At 40.3% G+C, this 22,435-nt stretch overlaps 1 protein-coding gene across 1 annotated transcript in view; it reads right to left on the reverse strand.

The window, feature by feature from the left end:
• Nucleotides 1-813: 813 nt before the first annotated feature.
• The window catches only part of SNAP91 (synaptosomal-associated protein, 91kDa), a gene marked incomplete at its 5' end in the record, with an annotated part of 37,433 nt that continues 15,811 nt past the window's right edge, over nucleotides 814-22,435 (reverse strand). The window contains 14 exons of the mRNA XM_010283615.1: nucleotides 814-2,244; nucleotides 3,536-3,636; nucleotides 5,890-5,994; nucleotides 6,065-6,148; nucleotides 9,163-9,274; nucleotides 10,490-10,520; nucleotides 11,869-12,018; nucleotides 13,308-13,445; nucleotides 19,186-19,269; nucleotides 20,204-20,287; nucleotides 20,722-20,793; nucleotides 20,901-20,978; nucleotides 21,185-21,442; nucleotides 21,978-22,085. Coding sequence (XP_010281917.1) covers nucleotides 3,544-3,636; nucleotides 5,890-5,994; nucleotides 6,065-6,148; nucleotides 9,163-9,274; nucleotides 10,490-10,520; nucleotides 11,869-12,018; nucleotides 13,308-13,445; nucleotides 19,186-19,269; nucleotides 20,204-20,287; nucleotides 20,722-20,793; nucleotides 20,901-20,978; nucleotides 21,185-21,442; nucleotides 21,978-22,085 — 1,397 coding nt within the window. The remainder of the gene's footprint in view (nucleotides 2,245-3,535; nucleotides 3,637-5,889; nucleotides 5,995-6,064; nucleotides 6,149-9,162; nucleotides 9,275-10,489; nucleotides 10,521-11,868; nucleotides 12,019-13,307; nucleotides 13,446-19,185; nucleotides 19,270-20,203; nucleotides 20,288-20,721; nucleotides 20,794-20,900; nucleotides 20,979-21,184; nucleotides 21,443-21,977; nucleotides 22,086-22,435) is intronic.

Genomic DNA, 22,435 nt, shown 5'->3' on the forward strand with positions numbered 1-22,435 from the left:
AAATGGGGAAGGAGAGTGAGTTTCTTCCTCCCACAGATGGGAGCCCTCCTCCCCATCCACTTTCTAGCTTGTATTGAGAAGTGGTTAGTCATAGCAGGACACAGATGCGTTCATGCCCAGATGATGAAACTCAGCAGATAACAAGAACATGTTCTTGTCTACAGGCCAGGAGACAACCACTTGTTTTCCTTGCAAGCCAGATTTTATAACTCCTTTGTGATGGGGAGAACAAGTCACTTTTGCTTAGCCTTCTTCAGTTTCAGTGCTTTGTAAAAAGTGCTTTATAAAGCACTTCGAAGCAGCCCTTGGCATTCAGTAGTTTCATCACTTCATTTTGATACTAAATCAAGGTGGTCTCTAGTCACCTCATACCAGAAAGACTGTAATGTACTACATTTTCTCCTCTTTTCATCCTGCCGTAAGACAAACCATAGCACAAGCAATTCCTGTAGCATCGTGGCTGTGCCAGCTCTCAACAAGCGGCTGAATGGTACCTCATAGGAAAGAAATCAGGACCTGTATTACAAGTCTTCACTGTTCCAGTATTATTCTAGTGTAAGGAGATGAGGGGCTTTAATGAAGACTTCCTGAGGTGTTAGAGGTCAAACTAGAAAATTCTCCTCTCCCCTCTTTGTTCGTGGCTTTGTGTTCCATCTGGCTTTGTATGGATCTCTCCTGTACTGCTTAAGATCAGCAAGAGTCATTACCACATATAGCAGACTCAGCAGTGTCAGGACCTATATACATTTCTCCCCCCTCCAAGTGTATTATTGTGCTCAACATCTCAATGATCATGAAACTGGCAACAAGATATTTACTTTGATCAAGGTGTTTATTGCATCTCAGAGGGCACACATGCACTGGGGTTTTTTGTTCTTTTTTTGTTTTGTTTGGTTTTTTTTTTTTTTAACTGAAATACAAAGAAGAGCCACTTTGAAATTAGCTTTTTATAGAACTTTCCCATTACGGTGTATGTTATCCCTACAGCAAATTCAGATACAACCACTTGTAATGGTACCATACATTGATTAAATAGTTCATTTGAAAGACTTTAGGTGAATATCTTTCCAACCCGATATGCTTTTACAGAGAACTGCCAAGCCACTTGTAACACTGATCAACAGTGACCTCATTGAAGAGCCAAGATCTCACGCCAAGCCGTCAGCAGAAACAGTATGAGAACAAACAAAAAATTAAAGAAACACAGTATGTACAGTAAAGGGCATGGAACTCTGGATCAGAATTAAATCTAATCACCAATAGTACAAAAGCTACTCACAGCGCATTCGGGGCAATGGAGAAAACACTAGCCTAAGGCATACACAGGTAAGCACTAAATTAAGAGATGTACGTAAGAACCGAACAGAGATGAGTAACACCACTTGTAATGTTTTGACTACAGATATACCAAAGAGTGCTCTCATATTTGAAATCCCTTAATGCCAGCACAACTATGGTTGCTGTTTCCATCTACATGGAGAGAAACTGACCCTTTACTTATTTTCAGTGCATTTAGCAAGAACTGATAAATATGCCAATTTTATATGCAAAAACTTAAATAATTAAAATAGATCTTAAAAAAACAGCAATAAATATGGTATTCTTTCAGATATGATTTTTCATTCTTGGTAAATCATCAAAAAAAGTATTTGTTATGGAAGTTTACCTCTATATTACTTTAAATTATCTTAACATATACAGTGCCACAAAAATAAAACATTTTTCACGACAATTGAGATTCCTGTGACCGAAAAAAAAAAAATTGTATTCCACACAATTTCATAAGTATTTTCCTTACTATCTGGTATTATCACACTATGTTTCGTAACAGATAAAGGAGAAATTGAGTCCTAGGGAACTTCCAGGTGTCCTCAAAAAGTTATATACATTGAAACCTTCAAAAACCACAGACATCGCTCCAAATGGCTCACCAAACAACAGCTGCATAATCTGCCCCTGTGGGATAGGTTCAGAAAAGCACTAGAAGGCATCAGAAACATACATCCATTGTTTAAATCGTAAAACACAAATAACCCAAGTACACAAATTTCGAGAGAGTAGGGATAACAGCTAAGGTAGTACACATTCCTAATGTTCACTTTCACAGCTGTGCTACACGTTTCAGGAGGAAGAGAAAGTCTGAGTAAGCGCCGGGTTTGGTACTGGTGGCTCACTTTGAAACTCTGAGCATCTGTTTGTAGACTCCAGGCTCACGTTTTTATCATCCAGTCAGAAAAACTGCAGCTGTAAATATAGAAAAGTATTAGATGAAAAACCAGAATAATAAGTTAGGTAAAGCATGTTCTAGAAAAGAGCACTAAATCTTGCTCATCACTTCACACCTCAAAGGAGTCGTTACCAGTTTTTAATGAGACTGCAGTCTTCCCACAGACAGTTATGGATCTGCCTACTCATAAACCCAAGTTGAAAGCAGTGAGTCCCAGAAATGAAGGTGCATCTCCACTGCTGGCCATCTCCTCCAAGCACCAGGTACACTTCCCTGGGGCTGGAATTTGGAGAAGGGGGAAGTGGGACTGCGTGGTGCCTGCTAAGAGCAGCCTGATCCCAATCCACTGCTGCTAACTCCAGTGCAGAGGCTTAGAACAAGTCTCAGAATTAAGCTACAGGAAGAAAGAAAAGGGACTTACGAAAAAGGCTTCAAAGAGATGTAATGATTGTTCTTTCCTCACCTGGCAAATTATTCTAGTCTTAATTATAAAATGCTTATCTTACTTCTGCATTATTATTTTTTAATTGGCTTAAGTGTTCAATTCAAGCTGGTGTTTCCACTTGGCCCTCTTCACATGGTTCTCCAAAACACTCACAGTAATGTTTTTGCTGCCCCCCCCCCCGCTTCCATTCTGCAGTACTGGTTTGGTGTTTCTCCTCCATTTTTTTCTTTTTATTTACTCTGTTTTTCCCTGCTGTTGTTCCACAAGGCACTGCTCAGGACCTCATGCCTTCACATTCAGAAAAGCTGTGCCTTGAAAAATTGTATGGTGGGGGAGAACATTAGCTGGCAGCAGTTAAGAGATGCAAACAACCTTCCCTTGATGATGAGGATACTGAAGTCTTTCCTCATTTGAACCCCTCACACCTATGATACCAAAACTGTTCTCACACTCACAAGTCTGGAACAAACTTCTTCAGCACTGTTTTGCCCCCAGTATTTGTACGCTGTTATGATTCTATTTGTTTCGGTATTAATTTCAGGGGAAAAGAAACAACCACATGAACCCTTGGATTGAATGGAAACAAGGCAAAAATTAAAGTTATAGATTGAAGATAACTTTTCCTGGCAGTCACTTTTGGGAAAAAAAAAAAGCTAGCCAAAAGTCAAGCTTTCAGGCTAAAACTAAGAGTGTGAACAGAGAATTCTGTTTTCTGTTTAAACCACCACATCATCAGTGCATGTTTCTACCTATCTCTGCAGCTACAATTTTATCAGTCATGTTCAGTCTACTGGCCTAATCAACATCTGTGCGCCAGACACGTACCACAGCGTAACATGCTTAGGCAGGCAGTCACAGAATACCTTATCGTTTACAAGAAATCCTTGATGTTAAGATCCGCTAACGGGTCCTTTGTTGGAGGTTTCTTGGGACTCTGAGTAGCAGGAGTTGGGCTTGGAGAAAGCTAACAGACACCAGCCAGGAAAGCAGGAAAAAAAACAAAGCAGACAAGGATACACAAGCATTAGGTAGATATAGCTGGTTCTCACACAAGCACATTGCAAGCATACAAAGTTCTCCTTTTTCTGCAAGTTCAGCATGTTGCCATTTTGCTCAAGCATTGTTTAGACTCCATCCTCACTACAGGGTTAACAATGTTTGGCTGGTTTAAGGGATAAGGCTATAAACACTGCATATTCTAATTAGCATATCTTCAAATCACTCTCTCCCTGTAAGACAGAACGGTGTTAGGATCATCAACCCAGACAGAAGTTCAGCAATTGTTAGATGTTGAATACCAAGGTGCAGAATAAGCACAGTGCATGCTGCAGGGTAGGTCTGAAAATCCCAGCAACTGGCATTTAAGTACAAGTTGTTCTACACTGATAATAGAAATAAGAGTCCAAAGTGTAATGGAGACAGGACTATATTATACTCGGTTCCTCCTCTGGTAGGTATAAAAATCATCAGTTATTCCATAGGAAACTTCAGTTTTTCAGGTTCCATGCAAGTCTTCTCACTAAGGTGGCAAATGATTCTCCCATCTTGTCCTTACTCCTCCTCATTTCTACCCTTACTCTGGGCACTAGAGGTATTTTATATCTAGCCCTGGCACCTTGACGACTACCCTTCTCCGACAAAAAAATTGTTTTTGTCTTCCATAATACTATTCTTGATAAATGCAGAGACAGTTTAAGGTGGGAGGAAAAGCAAGATCAAGTAACTATATACGAAATGCAAAGCTCTCATACCTACAACCTACCTTCTTACTTACAGCAGTTTCCAGTTCTTCCCATTTCTACACAGAAAACCCAAAGTTCAACAGGAATGTGGTTCCCTACTTAAAAAGTGCAGCTTGCTACAGGTTGATTTGCTTAATATTTGCAAAAAAGGGAGGTGGCTTTGTTTCAAGCGTTACAAGTCAGATTTTAGAGCTGCAGCATCAACTTCCATCTCCCACCCTATTTGAAAGGCAAGATGGACTTCTGACTTACAAAGAAGCAAAATACTACAGCTAAGTCATTCCCTGCCTCTCCCCTGGAAGGGCCCTTTCCATTTCAGAGTTATTACAAACCAAACTCTACTTTGGAAAAAAAAGAAGCCTGGGACAGGTATTATGGCTTATGTTGCATCACCCAGTGGCTATGAGCTAAAAGTTTTGCATCACAGCGGGTACAGAGCGTTGCACTTCCAAACTTACTAGCTTTAAAAAGAATCCTTAGGAAACTATGAGAAGTAGCTGATACCACCCAGTTCAACAGGAAGGATGGCATGTCTCCATTCACTCAACCTACTTCATCATTAATTACTCCATTAGCGGTTTTTTTATCATATTAAAGAAAGGACTCATCTCTCCCTGGCAACCAGTAACTTGTGACACAATGCTTCCTTGTTATTTTTAATTAGTATAGAATTAAGAATAGGTTTGCTTTGGTTTTAGGTGGCCAAACTTTGTGTCTCCTTTATGTTTATCTATGTGATTGTCACAAAGTCAGACTAAGTAAATACAGTTTAAAAACATGAAAAATAAAGCAGTCTCATGCATCTCCCACTCACAGAAGAAAGACTGACTGAAGATTAGGATTATTCATTTGCATTCCTTCACCTTAATGAAAGTTAGAAGAAAAACTTCACTCTGCAGTATTTAGATTTGCACATTGCTGTGAAAAGCGTGCATCCTGAGCACTCCAGTGTTACATACACTACGGTAATTCATACTTGAATGCAGTTGTTTTGCACCAAAAGAAACCTAGCAAGCTACCAGCCTGAAACAGATAAAGTTGTATTTACTGAGAAACAGCTGTCATCCAAGAACTGGAGACCTTAGCTTGTTCATAAGCAGAAGGTGGGTTTTCTGAGGAATCTCTTGGCGGACCAGGAGGGAAGATGCTGAGTGCAGGTCTAGTGAATTTTGACAAGCTCTAAACACAATAGGAATGCCCATCAGCTCCACTTTGAGCTTTACTCAGATATCCCCCGAAAAAGATATTGGATGTAGTTAGCTGTAGAAGACTTTTCAAACCTGTTCCATTGGTCTCATACAAGGGAATTGAAGAAAAGCAAGGCGGTTCATGTGATCTGTTGCAAGTCAGGCAGCCGATACTCTAAGAAATCTCATTTACAGACCTACAGCTAGAATTGAACTGAGATAATGCATATACACAAGCTACTTTCTAGAGAAATGGAGAGCAATTAAACACCTAGCAGCAACACTTACCTGTACACCAGGGCCAGTGGCAGCTCCAAATGGTGGCCTCATCATAGGTTGCCCATACATAACTGGCTGCTGGGGCATCATGGGTACGCCTGTGCCTGCTGGGGGCTGTAAATTAATGCAGTGTGAGTAGGGTCCTGGACGAAGAAAGGAGAGCAGCATAACAAAAGAGCCTCACCATCCCAAACGCTGCTCCTGGCTGTGGGACAGGTGGAGCACCTCCTGTGGCAGGAACAGCACTTGCTGGAGGCACAGCTCCTGTCTAAAAAGAAAATTCAAAAAAATTAAGAAATGCAAGAATCTCTATGGCACCAACTATCTGGAAACCACATGGAGTCTCCAGCACTCTCAAAGTTCTAGAAAGTAGGACTGTTATGTAGCAGATAATACCTAACCTCAAAAGCACAATGCTTCAAAAGAATGAAAGAGTTGAATGAGTCCTTACATTGATGCTTAGCTTGCTTTTCCATACGAAAGCAAGGGCGACAGACTCCATCCTCTTCATGAATGGAGTCCATTTACTGAATACAACTCAAAATAGGCCCAAGATAATACAGACCTTCCTCCTCCTTCTACATAGTATAAGAAAACATCCAATTTCATAGCTGATACCCAACACACTATTGCAATTGTACCACTGTATTTTAGCAACAGTTTAAGCAGATTGTAAAGCTAAGGGAAATAACTGCTATAATTCGTTTCTAATTTAAAAAAAAATTGGTATTTTTATACAGTGAGATTTAAGTTAGAGAATAAGTTCACACACTTAAGCCACAATCACAATCATTACATATTTTACTAAGGAGAGTTTATCTTATTATGCTTTTCATTCATATGCTTAACTTGTTATTATTTTCATTCAAAAAAGACAAAAAAAGGTCATCTTTCACTAGGATTCAGGAAGAGCAAACTGTTAGTTTAGTAGTCTCACTGGATATACAGCACAAGAGCATCTTTGAACAAGGCCACCCCACTTACCTAGCAGAACCTACACATCCTCCCTTTTGGTTCCCTTGTCTGCAACTTCCTATGCACAGAGTCTCCTTACGGCACTGAAAGCATCCAAGTCTCTCCTTTTCACAGGAGTATATACGATCCAAATTCTTAACTGCTCTGAAGAGAGGCAGGAAGCATTCAAGGAAGAGCTTTAAAAATGGTAGTAGGAATTTTAGGAACCTCATGACTACTTTAAGTATATTGGCACAATTTCTCAAGCTCTTACAGAAGCTGTAGAGTCATGCCTGAGCCTCCACATGCTTGCTGCCTACCTTGAATCAGTTATATCCCACCACACTTGAAGAGCATTTAGCACACTTTCAGTTCAAAGGACAGCATGTCTCTGGAAATATGTGGGAACTGCTCACTGCACAGTCCACTTCCATGAATGCTGCATTTAGTGCCCTTGGTTGATCCTTGCTTCCAGACTAAAATATGCCAGTTTCTTAGAAAACTGAAGACAAGTCAAGATAACCTCTTCCAAATTCTTTAGTCAGCAAACGCTGTACAATTTCTAGCTAATGATGAATGTCTTTTCCAGTCTGAAAGTCTTCTGGGGAGCACTTGATTAAAAGCTGTACTATGCTAGCACCACAGCTGTCCCCCAAACGAAAACCAACATCTGGACACTCAGGTATGGAAAGCAAGGAATAGAAGACACAGATTAATGACATCAGATGCAGTGATGTGACTGCAGCCACAGGAACACATTATAGCTCACAATCCAGTTAGGGAGATTCCAGGAAAATGACCACACAAACTGAATCTGCTTTTGCCTCAAAGCACTAGGAGGGAACAGGCTTTTATGAAATTCTGCTGATTTTCATCCAGAAGGTGAAAGGTCACAAGGAAGGGAAGAAGTGACCAAAACTTAAGTAGCTCAACAGTGATGGGTGGCTTTTGGTCTCCACATTTATTTTTCCTGCAGATCTGGTTTTCTTTGGTTTCAAAAAAATACTTAAGTACATGATTTTGAAGAAATATATATAGGACTCATGTTTCATGAAATACTATCAAACCCACCCAGCTTTCTAGAAAGGCTAGTTACTTACCAGATGGTAAAACCACTACAAGATCAGGCTGATGTTACAAAAGTTATAGATTTCAGGTAGTACAAATCATCAGATAGTTCACATCCAAGAAAAGCAAAGACAGTCTGAAGCCATTATTTTCAAGCTTACAGCACAGAAATGGTTAATCACTACTACCATATTCAACACATTGCCTGAGAATTGTCTGCTGGACAGACAGTCCAAGAGCAGCCATGTTAGGTAGCTTCCAGCTAGTTTTAAGCCAGTGGTAATAACTGTAGTGCAGGTGAGGTGCTGTTAGTATCTTTGTGTTTAGTGAGTAAGCACAATAAGAGATCAAAAAAATTCACTTACAGTGTACAGTATTGCCCAGCCTTTCTATTAAAAAAAAAAAATTGACGTTACAACTAATACATTCAATGAAGTACCAAGTTCAGGGAATTCTTGTACCTTCCATAAGATTAAGGAAGAAGCTGGAACATGCTTAAGAGTCATGTTAACATCTGGCTGCGGCAGCAGGGAACTGAACTATGCTCCCCCTTGGCAGTCCTTTCCTTCCCAACCCAACTTTCTTTAAAAGGAGGCTGTTTTATGCCCTGTGTGACTTTGAGATGAGGTATGACCCCTCTTCAGATTACTCTTGTGGCTTACTCATGATCAAGTTGCCTTTGTGCCAAGTTTAGATTTTTAGCTCAATTCAACCCTCTTCTCTCGAAGTTAGTGCCGTCTGATGTATTTTACAGGGCAACTTTTCCAACAGACTGCTTTACTCTGCTAAACAAGCTATCCACTTCTAATCTAACATCAATCACCGGATCAGTATGAATACTGTGCAGTCTTTTGATTTACTTCACTCAGGAAAGCTTGGGAAAAACCTATTTATATTTTCTCCTTCCAGTACTTCAGCTTTGGATCAATACCATTGTCTTTTGGGCAATCAACCTGGGCCTTTTGCTGGCAAGACCTATACAGCTAACCACACACGTGGAAATGGCCACAGGTATTAAGCGTACATGTCGAGTAGTGTCTTGATACATATGCTAGTGTGTTTTCATGGACCTGAACTCAGTGATTTATTTATGCCAGCTGTAAATCTGGTTTTAAGTGTGACTTGGAACAATCAAATAATTTATACAGAAGCAAACTCTTTAGCTGAAGTAGACAGGAACAGTGCCTACATGTATGGTTGCGTCGTCTCATAAAATATTGATGTTTCAATACCAGTGGTATCAACGGATTAACCACCTACCAATGGACCACTTGGGACACCACCAGTTGACCATGTTGCAGGTGCTACTTTTGGCTGCCAGTTGGCTCCTCCCGTTAACTTTTTCTCTCCAGCATTCCACTGAAGGTCTCCCCTAATAGAGAGGGAGACACACAGAATTATTATTTACATACCCTCACAGTGAAAATGAAAACCAAATGCACTATACATTAACATCAGGCTTGCAGCTACGTTAGTTTATGGTGTATGCAGTTTAAGTTATTAACAGAAAGACACACCTTTAGTGCCACTCAGTTTCAACGGTTGTTAGCAGTAGACACCAGTACACTCTATACTGAAGTCAGTTATGTGGTTATCGCCTTTGTGGTGAGAATTAAAGAGAAATTTTACTTAGTATTAACTGAAGGTAACGTATTATTGCATATACCCTTGTAAAGTAGGAAGAGGGACTGCTACTGCCTATTCTACTGGGGCCAGGCAGTAGAGCTGCCTGCTAGAAGTCTTTGAAAGGTCATTTCATTGCTGGAAATCTTGCTCAAGACAGCTGAAGGAGGAAAGTATTCAGTTCTGAAAAAAGTTGATAGATACAAGAGAAACAAATCATTCATAGAATAAAAGGGCTGTTGCAAAACCAGATTTTGTTAGAGGCTGCTCTATCCAGAATAAGATACACCATTTGAATGAAATGGATTGAAGGAAGCTGAATTTTGGGGATAAACCTTGTAATGTGTTTATACGTATCATCTCCACAGAGGCACTAAACATTTTGAAGTACACACATAAAACTGGGCTTGCATATGGACGAAAACTTGGCACCAAAGTAAGCAATCAGTTAGATTAAGAAGACACACTCAAAAAATAAATGTAATGCTGTAAATGTTTCTTCTTGCAAAAAGAAGCTTTTCGCTGCATGGAATGAACTTCTATTTTACAAGTATTCCACTGCCTACACGATAAGCACATCCAGCGTCTGTAAAAAGATAACAAAACTATTACATATTAGCCTAGATTACTGAGGGGAGCTTCAATTATTATCTGGACTACTTTTTCATTTTAAATTGTCTGGAACTCAGCTATCCAATATGAAGACAGTAATTTACAGAAAAAAGTTTCTAAGACTCAGATTAAAGTCATCAAGTTTAAAAGCTATGTCAGGAACATTTAAATATTCAGTGAACCTGTATAAAATAGAATACTTTTTCCAGAATTCTTCTGAACTGATTTTTTGAGAGGGAGGGGGCACATAACCAATTAATTGATTCTTAATAAACACTGAAACAGATGTAAGACTATACAGCAGAGTTGAAAATTTCCATTTTTTTTTTTCTTTAAACAAAGTTGAACTTACTTTTTTGAAGTGGTACCAGAAATTCCAAGATCTGAAAATTATAAGAAAAAAGGAGAAAAAAGCAGTCATGTGTTTAGTAAATGAAAGCATGTCAAAGTAACAGCTCACATTTCATTGCACATGGGCTTATACAGAGTAATAAAGTTTTGTCTGTCTTCATTTAGACAGCATCAGAGGACTTACCACATCTACCCTTTCTTCAGGACAAACTTTTGAGGAACGCTGCAGATGTCTTATACTTGAGGAAGCCATTTTTGCTCCGTAAGCAAACCAAAGTAACAACATATTTAGGTCTACAAAATGCTAAGTTATTTAAGAGAACTGAACTATTTACCATGAATGACAACACTGGTTTCTGTTCCTCATTATACATATGGAAATAAAAAGCTGTTTTTCACATACATTTAAATATGAATGGTACCTGGAAGTTTTGCACTGTTTTGTCTACTCTATCATACATGGGAACTCCAAGTAGTTTCCTTAATTACTCTTTGGAAGATGTTTTAAGCTAAGTTTTAAAGAATTCTCTTCTCACATGACCAGTGTATGTCCTGTAAGTCACAAATTGCTAAGTTTGATTTTTCTCTCCCAAACTTGGATATACCAAATGATTTGCAGAAGAGGTTTCAAGTGATTAAGAGTTCTGCTGACTTCTAAGCACGGTTTCCCCAGACACTTAAGAGAAGAGTATGTATCATAAGATCAGTTACATCTTTGCTGTTATGTGTTTACCTTTATATAATCCTCCAAAGTACAACTGCAGTAGTATGACACCTTAGCCTAGGTGGGTCTCAAGTTTTTTGAGGGGCTGCAGCTACAGATCTCTAGTTATAAAGGCTCTAGCCCTTTTCCTACTACACGAAAGAACATTTTTTAGTTTAACATTTCAAGAACATGTTTTGGAAAGTTCACTGAGAGAAGGTCTGTTCTTGGCTGTTATGCACTCCTCACCCCACTGCGACTCCTCCTCTCATTATTGCAAGAGGTCAGCTATTTGTGTCTACCAGCTTTTGTGCTTCAATTCCACAGTGCTATCAGATGCTTGGACAATTTTCACCTTTCCATCTGGTATTACACAGGGGCACATCCATTAAGAGTCTGATGTGCCCCTGAATGTACTTGGGACATTCATACGTTACAAGTCATATCTACCAAACAGGTCCCATTATTTCACTCAGATCCTGGGTACAAAGAGGGCCAAGTTATGAACCCAGACTATCAGCTACCTGAATCAGTCCTTATTCCTGCCTAAAGCTTCCCTGATCTCTCGAAAGAAACAGGAGGACACTGAAGCAAGCTAAACTAGTCAGATATTTGGCTCTGTGGAAAAGTAACATAATTGTATGCCACACCACTTAAAACCAAAATTTGACACTTACTGCCTACTAGGTTTGCAAGAGACGAATCAAGATCGCTTCCAAGGCCTTTGCTTGCTGCTGAAGCAGTGACTGTTGCTGTGGCTGAAGGTGTTATAGACTGACCAGAAGGAACCATAGTTGGCATAAGAAGATCACCTAAGCCATCAAACACTGGAAGTGAAAGGAAAAGTGGGTTAGAACGGCAGCTGTGGGAAGAAAACACTACCTGCCACTTTGCTGTTGCTCCAACAAATATAGCACAGACAACCACGTCACAAGTCTTACCAAAACACCATTTGACATTAAATGGAATGCCAACAAGGGCATGCATGTCATTTTACTAGACGCTGAATGTACAATAATCCTGAATAAGCTATACCAATGAGAACTAGTATGAGAGGACATGCCTAAGAGGGCTTTAACTGAAGAGTTGAATCTACATAGATACAGCACCACTTGCACATGACACTATTTTTCTTACAGCCATCCTTAGAAAGATGTCAGATGCACACACATTTGTCAGGAGATATTCATTTAAAGGTTTTGAAAATGAACATCTTGCAGTAAATACCAGTCAGAATTACTGCAGCAAAGGCAGACTTATACCTTGACATCTTACGGCAACAGGATTGAAAGTCTCAAGATGTTACTACTCATTTGCAAGCAGCAGGGAAATCAGGAAAGCCTACTAACATCTTATGAGATCAGAAGGAACCAGAACCATCCACACTGACAGAGCTAGCCTCCTTAGTTCAGTCATCTAACTCCAAAGTTAATTTTTTAGATCCCTTAGAAGTCAAACCGCCTGGTACATCTCATGCCAGCATTCTATCTTCTGATCCATATTTGAGGTACATGCTAATGTTAAGTCAATAGGAAGGGGTAGCATGTGCACTGGCAAGCAACCAAATAATCAAGCAGCAGTACTACTTCAACCTTTATCTTGCACAGTTGCAGAACTCACCAAATTTAAGTGTGTAGCAAGGACCCAGCATGGAAAAATATAGAATGGAAGAGATACAAACAAGATGATAGCAGTGATGAAAGTTTAAGCTTATAGTCAGGCAAAGAACACGACCTGTCTCCATTTCGTGTACTTTCAGGTGCCATGCAAGCTCAAGAACAGCGTCAGCAGTAGCAAGACGACTTGCCTATATACTTGATTTACAGGACAGTGCTTTCCTTGTGTAATTCCTGATTCATGCAATCAAGCACATGCAAGGATGATGTTCACACTAATTTGTTGTTTTGTTTTTTTTTTTACTGACATGGTAGAATAAAAAATGGATACAGAGAGCTCTTGGGCGCAGACCAGCCTGAACACCACCCTTTCTTCCAGTAGAGAAGGAACAGGGAAATCACTGTTATTGCTTGTACTCAGAGCCTAAATATGGTGTCATTAACTCATCTAACACATAAAACACTTTAGAAAATTCACAGGAAGAAACCCTGTGGCTCACCTGATGCATCAAATGAACTGCCAGTCGTTGGAGCTGTTGTCCCAAAAGCTGCATCAAAGTTAGGCTGTAGTAAGCTGGTTTGAGCTGGAGTGACTGGGGATGGTGATGGAGAAGGAGCAATGAAAGAACCTCCAAAGCCTTGAAAAAGCCACATAGAGAGGTGTGGACATTAGAGTCGTTGGTCTGTGTTTAACAAAAGCTCAGTCTACAGAAGGCAGAATGATGAGACAATTCTTAGTACACCATTGTAAATAACTCAGTACTACATAAGCATCCTTGGTATGCCAGGTATGACCCAGGGAATTTAAGATGGAGAGTCACTAATTAAATAACAAACATTGAAGTTTTTGATTTCTGCAGAGGCAGACCAAAGCTGCAAAGAACACAATTCTACCAGTACTACATGCTATCGTTCCAGGTAAGTAATCTCACAGGCAGAATGCAACAAGCCAGAATTGGTTCAGAAAAAGAAAGAAACAGAGGACTAATTTGAGAAAAGCATATGATCACCTATCAACTACTTCGGAATCTCAGTTCAGAAGACAGTGTTTTACTAATCCAGTTTAGCCTCTCTTGCCATCTTAAAACATCTTTGTGTCTGTTGTCAAGATGTCTTCAAATAGCTTCCCCCCCCACTCCCATGTCAAAGCAGCATCAACAGCATCCACAGGTGAACTGCTTGTAGAATCTCCATGATTAAGATTAATGTATAGATTATAAACCCTATATTTCTATAAATAAACCCTACCCATGGAGATTCTCTAGCCTACAAGCAATGCATTCCCATGCTTGACTATTCTTAAAATCTCTCCCTTGCACTCTATATAATTTCATCTCCCTTGCAATTTAAGCTTACTTGTATTATCTACAGACTCTGGAAACTGATTAAACATGCAAGGACTCCGTCAAAACGAGAACAGACATATGGCACTTTCTCAATTTTCTTTAGTCTACAAGCCATTCCTCTTAGTCTCTTCTTGACAGTGATGTCTGAGACCTTCATACTACATCTTCAGTCTCAGTCTTGTTTTTTCCCAGCCACCCTTGCATAGCAAGGACCAGATCCGAGCTCAGTGCTCCAGCCATGACTATGAAAATACAGCATGAAGAGCACTCTGCATAACCCACAGGTTGTACTTTTCCCCCCACTATTATCAGAGTAGGAAGCATATTATTTTGCCACAGCTGAGCACATGACAGTGACAAGCCAGCGCTCTACCACTGCCTTCAGCTCCTTTTCAGGGAACGTCCTGCCTTACAGTCTACTGCCCTTATTTGTCCAGCTAATTGTTTCTGCCTATGGACAGAAGCTTGAACATTTACTCATTCAAAATGTAACCTTTGGATAATCTTCTCCAATTTTTAGAGACCACCTTAAGTCCTATTCTCATCCAAAGTAAATACAGATCTTTTCATGTGGGTGAAATCTGAAAAATTAAGCACGTTACTCCAACAGTGACATTGTTGAAATTAAGTACCAAATACAACTTGACAATTTAGAAGAGATCATCTATTTACATTAACCCCTTATCACTGCTTTCTGTCTTTTTACTTAGTTTGCCACACTCTTGTTTAAGCAGTCAGCCGATTCCTTTCTTCCTCTTCTTTCTTCAGCTTTCTTTAGTTAACAGTTCAGTGGGAAGTCAGCTTTTTAAAAATGGGAAAATGAAGAAAATTCTCAAGATTTTCTAACCACTTTTCTAACCACTGCTTTCCATGGTCACAGGGTATAACAGTTAGAGCACATTATGCAGACACCTTATAGTGACAACAGCACATTTCCCAGCTATGAAATAAAACATCTGCCAGACAAGACAGGCTCGAGCTCAACATAAAGAACCTGTGCTCAAATTGTGAGCATCAATTATACCAAGTGTTACTATGAAATCTTGGACGCTCTCCCTGAAAACTTTGCTTTCTCAGAGAACAAACTAAGGCTAAACACCAAACACTTTACAAATGTTGAAGGAATAAGAGGAATTTATACACACCCACTTGATGCAAGCATCAGACTTATTTACACATCAGATGCATATTTTAGAAGAGAAGTGAGTTAACAGTAGCTAATTGCATTCAAACCAAAAATCTCAGCAGGGAAATGAGAGTGGTGTGCCAACACCAGGTCCTGGGCACCAGGCCAGCAACTGCTGTACCACCAGCAGACAGGCTTTAGTTGTGGAACACCTGGCCTATATGAACAAATACATTGGCCCCAGACACAGGCAGGAGAGGACAGCAAACCTGACTACGCAGTACTGGTCCAGGAGCACACAACCTGATTAGAAACACCTCAAATTACAGCCTTCAGCTGAAGCTTGACAGATTGCAGGCAATAACCAAAACCACTCAGATCGTAACTTAAACTGGTCCCTTCAGATGCTACCAACCAAGGGCACTGCTTGGAGCCAGGGAACCAGGAGCAGGAAGCAGAGCAACTTGCTTTCTGCAGTCCGAAGTCATGAGCATTTCAAAAACCTACGTGAGCTTCCTTGTGTTTATTAGTCCTACTTCAGTGTCCTGGCACCAAGAAGCCCTTATCACCCAAATCCTAGTCCACAGGAACTCGCACGCTCACAGATACCAACTCTGAATCTGGAGAAATGCACTGGGATCAGAGATCTGCCCTCAGATCTCCAGGTTCTGTTCTTGAAGTGGGTTTGTCACAGGATAATTTAGGTCCCTTAGGCAGGGACCTCTGGAGATCAACCAGCACAACACCCTGCTCAAAAGCAGGTCTAATGAAATCAGGTTGCCCAGAGATTTGCCTTGGCAACTCCAAAAGGAGAGATTTCACTGCCTCTCTGGGTGGCCTCTTGTCATATCTGACCATCCTCACAGTAAAAATAAAAAAAATTCTAGTATTTAATCAGAATTTGCCACCCACATTACTTTTTTTTTCCTCCTATTGCTGTGCACCTCCAAGAACCTGGCTAGTCTTCTCTGTATCCTCCAGTAAGGTAATTTAGACACCTATAAAGCCTCCCTTCTGCCTTCACTTCCTAAGACTGAATGGACCCAGTTCTCAGCCTCTCCTCATGTGTCATATGCACCAGTCACCATCTTGGTGGCTCTGCACTGAACTCACTCTGCTATGTCTTGATCACTTACATCAAGAGATTCTCTAATATATTCCAGAAATCCCTTGGATTATCTGTGCCCAGCCATATTCCCCAGTGCCCTTCCAGCACATACTATGGTGGTTAAAGTTGCCCATGAGTGCCACAGTCTGTGACAGCGAGGCTTTCTCCAGCTGCCTAAAAAAAAAGGCTTCCTTTACTGCCTCTTCTTGATCGGCCGGTCTCTAGCAGCCACTTGCTAAAACATCACCGATACTGGTCTGTCCTCTGACCCTTACATACAAGCTCTGTCCTAGTTCATCACCTGTCCCAAGGCAAAGCTCCAGGCATTGAACTCTCTGCAAAATGTACTGACCTTCAAAGAATCAGACCGGAAGGAGGTTGACAAGATACAGGGATGACAAAGGCAGTTGACTGCAGCAATTCTTAAAGCACTGGAGCCATCTAAAGGTCCTCTGCTCAGTTAGATCCTTTCTATTTCCTAAGTGAGAACAAGGAGCTTTGCAGCAAGGTAGAGCTTAATACCGGTTCATAAGATTCTGTTTAGAAAGTTATGTAAGTTTTTGCAAAGCCCCATAAAGTGTCTGTTTCTCCAGCTACAGAAGAGAGTTCTCTCCAGCGTCAGGTGAAGTTTGCAAGATGATTGGTCTTAATTCCATAGCTTTTAGCCTTGCTCAATTTAGCAGCAGTATCAGATACAGAAGCCATAAAAAAATGCTTTAACAGATTAAGTTCCTAGTTGTCTAAGGCTCACACAAGACCCAGACTAAGTGTGCAGAAACAGCAGCAACTGAGTTAGATGTGTGGTCTGGACATCCCCAACTGCCTGATTTTGAGGTTGCTTTTACTTATAGGTTCAAGTAAGATTTCTTGTAAGAACATATTATTAGAGTACGTACTAGGATACACATGCACACAGTTTAATTGGATAGAGAGATCTAGACGGGAAAATGGCTAGATTATCAGCACAGTTTTAGTCTTGTCCGCTGAGAGGCTTAGAAAGTGAGTCAAGAAGAGACTAGAAACTTATTTGACAGCAGAACACTTAAGACAATGATACATAGTAAGTATACTCTTAACATTACGCATATAAACATTTAGTACAACCAAACACTCATAAACCATGAGGGACAAGCCTTCAGCCATCATATGGATTTTGGACACTTTTAAATTTAAAGCTGAGTACACTGCAGGCTATTCATCTGCCATTATCTAGGGTAAACAAATGCTTAGCAATATGCTGTGATGTTTACAGACTCTCTATATCTGCCAAAAAAAAAAATCAAATCTACTGGGAGCCCTTTTGAACATATACTCAGAGCAAAAAAAATAAAATTTTAGAAAAATCATCTATTCACTCCAACTGCTTCAGGTCTCCTTATGTATTTAGCCTTTTAACATCCCTTTTATAATTGAGGTTTTGATTTAATGTGACTCATCAGATTCAGAGAGCACGCTGATGAAGTTTAAGCCATCTGGAGCATAATTCCTACTGGAATTTAAGCTTAGTTACAGATAAGGACAAAATATTTCGTACTGTAATGTTTGCATAAGCAGAATTAGCTTCTGCCCAACAACATCTTTGCACCCAGTCCCCTGATAACACACACAACTGCAAATGCCCCGTATGTTTCAGAATCTGCTAATTAAAACCTTATCTCTAGCCTTAGGCTATCCATAGATTAACTAATATAAAGACCTATTGAAGCAATATTAAAACTAAAGGTGGTCTTCTACCTTAAAATCCCAAAGCTGCCTGTACTACAGCTTTAGAGGGACATAACGCGTAAATGCACGCTAAGCAGCTGGCTTGGCAGCACTGGAACTGACTGAGAACAGACACATACATTATTATTATCTAGACTACTTCCTGCAGCACAACTAGGTGATGCCCACACTTACAGCAGGTACTACAAAACATGTCCTCTTCTGAGATGGCTTCAGTGTGCAAGCACCCACTTTTATCAACTCATAGCACTTAGAACAGATTACGTACTGAGGTATCTCACATTAAGTATTCCTCATACAATGGAGGACCTCTCATGGGCATATAAAGGCAAAACATACACAGGGTTGGACTTCTGATACAGTGTAAGTTGGCATGAGAGACCTGCAGACATAGAGACAGCAACTGACATCAGGGTCCACCATGCCTAGAGTGGTTAGCAGTTGCTTAAAGTGCTTCTACCACTCCAGCTCAGAAGTAAAAGGTACAACATAAAGCTAACAATCACCTCCAAAGTTCATGAAGAATAACCCACCAACCAATTCTACTGAAGGTGTCTCTCACTTCTATGACCTTGTGCTCAGAAAAGCTCTCTCTCATCACTCCACTCTTCTTGGCTAAATGCAAGACTGCTACCAAGTCATATATTCAAGCTATTAACATTTAAGTATGTAGCCTGCCTCAATTAAATCAACCAAGAAACAAAGATGAATTAGCAGTAAGGAATAAGTAGCATAGCCTGTAATACTGCTTAACTTCAGTACTGCTACAGTCAGCCAAAGAAACTTTATGTAAACACCCCTATTCAGTAAACAGTACAGAAAAATAAGGCTTGTGTAAGAGGTAGGAAAATGAAGATCATGGGAAAAAGATAATGTAGGAAATTAACTTGTACTTTGGTATAGTGCCTCCTTAATTTGTCTAAAGTAGTCTAAGAAATCTTGTGAACAAGAATTTAATTCCGCTGCAAAAGTCCATTTATACCCAAGGAACACAAAAGATTTCAAAGACCATTTCTTAGTTTTAGTTCTTCGTTTTGTCTTAAAATAACAAGTTTTTAGAAGTTCTTTATTACCAGCAAGTAGGTCTGCAGAAGCTGAGGAACTAGAAGCAGCCGGGGTTGTGGGCGGGGGTTCAGAAGCACTACTTCCAAAAGCATCTAAAGGGAATACCAGAAAGCATCAAGAAAAAGGTAGAGTTCAATATTAAATGTGTCAATCCATGACCCATCTTAAACAAAATATGACAAAAGGATAATCACTTAATTCATCAAAAGAAGAAAATGAAAGTGCTTGGCCATCTTTATTACAGAGCAGTACCACGGATGCAAAGCTCAGGTGGAAAAAAGGAGGTACAACAAAACAGCACTTCAAAGAAATCTGTTTTTTTCCTACAGGGAAGAAGAGCACTGAAGAAGATATCAATATTATGTCAGTGAGGTTTGTGAGTCCTTTTAGTTGTGCCTGTTCTCAGAAAACCCATACAAACCACAGCATTCTAGGCAAGAGGGTTAAGCACTTTGCAGATGAATACATTGGATGATGGACTGGAGTAATTCCAGCCAGAATTTGCTGACTCACATTCATTCTTTTTAGAGGGATATTTCACTGATGTTTAAAAATTCACTACTTCTAAAGAAACATTTCTGTTCTACAATACTTCTAGAGTTGGTTGTGCCCATCCTAATTTCCACCTGACAAATCCAACACAGATCCTGTGATTCAGATACCCAGTTTGAGACAAGTCATCCTCAAACTTCAGCTGCTTTGAGAAACGGAACTGAGAGAAAACAACATGAACATGGAGACTTGCGAAGAAGAAAAAGCACACAACAGACTTTCATTGGACCTCTGAGGAAGAGCCATACATGCATTGACATAAGACAGGATGGCAAGTGCAATGACAACAGAATGGCCACACTGACAGCTTATCTGCAGTTTGTTGTGCAATATGAAGAACTGGACATGTTAGTATTAGCTGTGATGCTACATAGAAAAGCTGTGATAAGGGGAAGCTGCAGCTTTAGCCAAGCGCAAAGGTAATTAAAATGAAGTGATTCATCTCTGAAGTGGTGAGGAAAGAAAAATACCCACCACCAAATAGGTCAATCACACCTGAAGAATCCACCTTTGCTGGAGAGGCAGTGGGTAGAGGAGAGGGGGCTGCAAATGCATCCACTGCAGTAAGCATAGGATAAATAATATTTAGTATCAGCAAGGCAACGATAGCTAAATATTTCAAAGCCACATGGTCTCCACCAGTTAGAACCACAGGGTCAGTAAATTCAGGTAACAGTGTTCAGAACTGCAAACAGAAAGTGTTACACTTCTCACACAAAAAATGAAAACTTCAAAGAATTGTTTGTTAAGAATTTTCTTATGCTCAGAGGAAGATTTACTCTCTCAACAACCACATTATTTGCTCAACCTCAGTGTCAGCCCCTTCATAGTTTGCATCCTCAGCAGCTGCTAATCTTGTGACCAAAGTGTCAACAAACCCACAACTTAGTATTTCAGCTTAAAGATGTAAATTGGCAATGTCAATTAAACTCTTGAGAAAAAAAACCCCAAACCATAAGCCTGCAGGATGGCCTGTGAAGACAAGCACTTACCAGATAAGAGATCAGCAGTAAGAGAACTCTCAGGCACAGGAGAAGCTCCATGCGGCGGTGATGAAAAAGCATCTTCCAGAAATGAAAGAAAAACCAAGGAGAAGTAAGTATCATTCAAGTCAGTTTACACCATTACACAGCATCAAAGCAGCAGAGTATTGTAAGAATTCTCTCTTTACCTGTACCAAAGAGATCTATGCTAGGAGTAGCATCTGGTTTAGGTGCTGCAGGTACATCAGGAACAGACTCAAATAAATCTAAGGCCAAGAACATAACATGTCTTTAACTCATTTTTGAAAGGCAGGACTGAAAGCAGACTTTCAAGTTTTGCACATGGTATTTTGAGTTAACAGGCTCTCTGATTTGAAAGCCTCGCACACAGCATGCATGCAACAATGATTTGTTTGTTCTGTACTTCTGACAGATCAATCCACCAGAATCAAAGAGTTAAAAACAAAATTACCACCAAAGATATCTAGAGCAGGAGGAGCGGAGGTGGTGGCGGTAGCAGAAGTGGTGGCAGTAGTGGTAGTGGCAGTAGCCGTAGTAGCAGTAGCAGCAGCAGCAACAGCAGCAGCTGGAGAAGGAGTTGTTGCAGGAACTGGAGTGGCTGCACTAGTTGTAGGGGTAACTACAGGAACAGCAGTCTCTGTTGGCTTCATAGCAAAGAGGTCCAGCTCAGGAGCAGCCTCTGCACTACCTTCGGTTGGGGCAAAGGGGTCTTGTAAAAAGGAGAGGGGAAATATATGTGTATGCATACTTAGGATCAGTGAGGGAGGAAGTCAAGAACAAAGCAACTACAGGCAATGCACATACTGCGAATCCACACACGCACACAGAAGAGGTTGCTCTAACATCTAGCCTACTTATCCAGGCACGTTACTCATGTTTTTCCAAAACAGACCATCTGAAAAGCCTGAGTAGTCTAGCTACTAAAGGAGAGAACTTTCAAAGGCTGTTTGACAAGGCCAAAAAAAAAGACAGAAATATGACAAAATAACATCCAGTTTAGCAGGTTACTGCTTACAAAACTCATCACTGCCAGAATTGTTTATTGGCACAACCAAATAAGCACAAAGTTACTGGGACTCAGAAACCGGCAGTTTTTAAGCATGCTCTTCAGTCTAAGGTTTGTTTTGACCAATTGCAAACACTATGAAAATTTCAGAAAAACACACTGCCATATAGTTTAAACAAAACAAAAAAACCAAAACACAACAGCAAAACAAGAGACTATCTAATGACATAAAACCCACCATTTCCTGAACATGCATCAAGAGCTGCTGCTACAGGGGTTGGGGTAGCTGGTGCTGCTGCCCCTTCAGCTGCTGCAGGGGCTTCTCCAGGAGAAGCTGCAAAGGCATCTTGGGTGCAGTTTAAGAATGGAAATTAAAAGGAAAAAGGATAAAGAGAAGAAAAATATAGTAAAAGAACCAAGTTAAATTGCACAGGTAAATCCCCTTATACAACATGAATGTTTTTACTCTGACAGCAAGACAAGTCATGCAGCGCAAAATGCTTTGTCTCCCCCAACCCCACATGAGCAGGTTCTAGACAGGGTTTGAAGATGGAGCTTCTTGGGTTGCCCACAGGAAGTACAGTGAGTGCGAAAGAAGGCATTATTCTCATTGTATAAGGGTTCAGAGCAGCATGCCCATGTACTACCCAAAATTAACTAATGAAGAAAGGGCAGAGGTATGTCCGTAAGTTGGTG

This window comes from Phaethon lepturus, unplaced genomic scaffold (assembly GCF_000687285.1).
Source record: "Phaethon lepturus isolate BGI_N335 unplaced genomic scaffold, ASM68728v1 scaffold6123, whole genome shotgun sequence".
NCBI classification, from domain to species: domain Eukaryota; kingdom Metazoa; phylum Chordata; class Aves; order Phaethontiformes; family Phaethontidae; genus Phaethon; species Phaethon lepturus.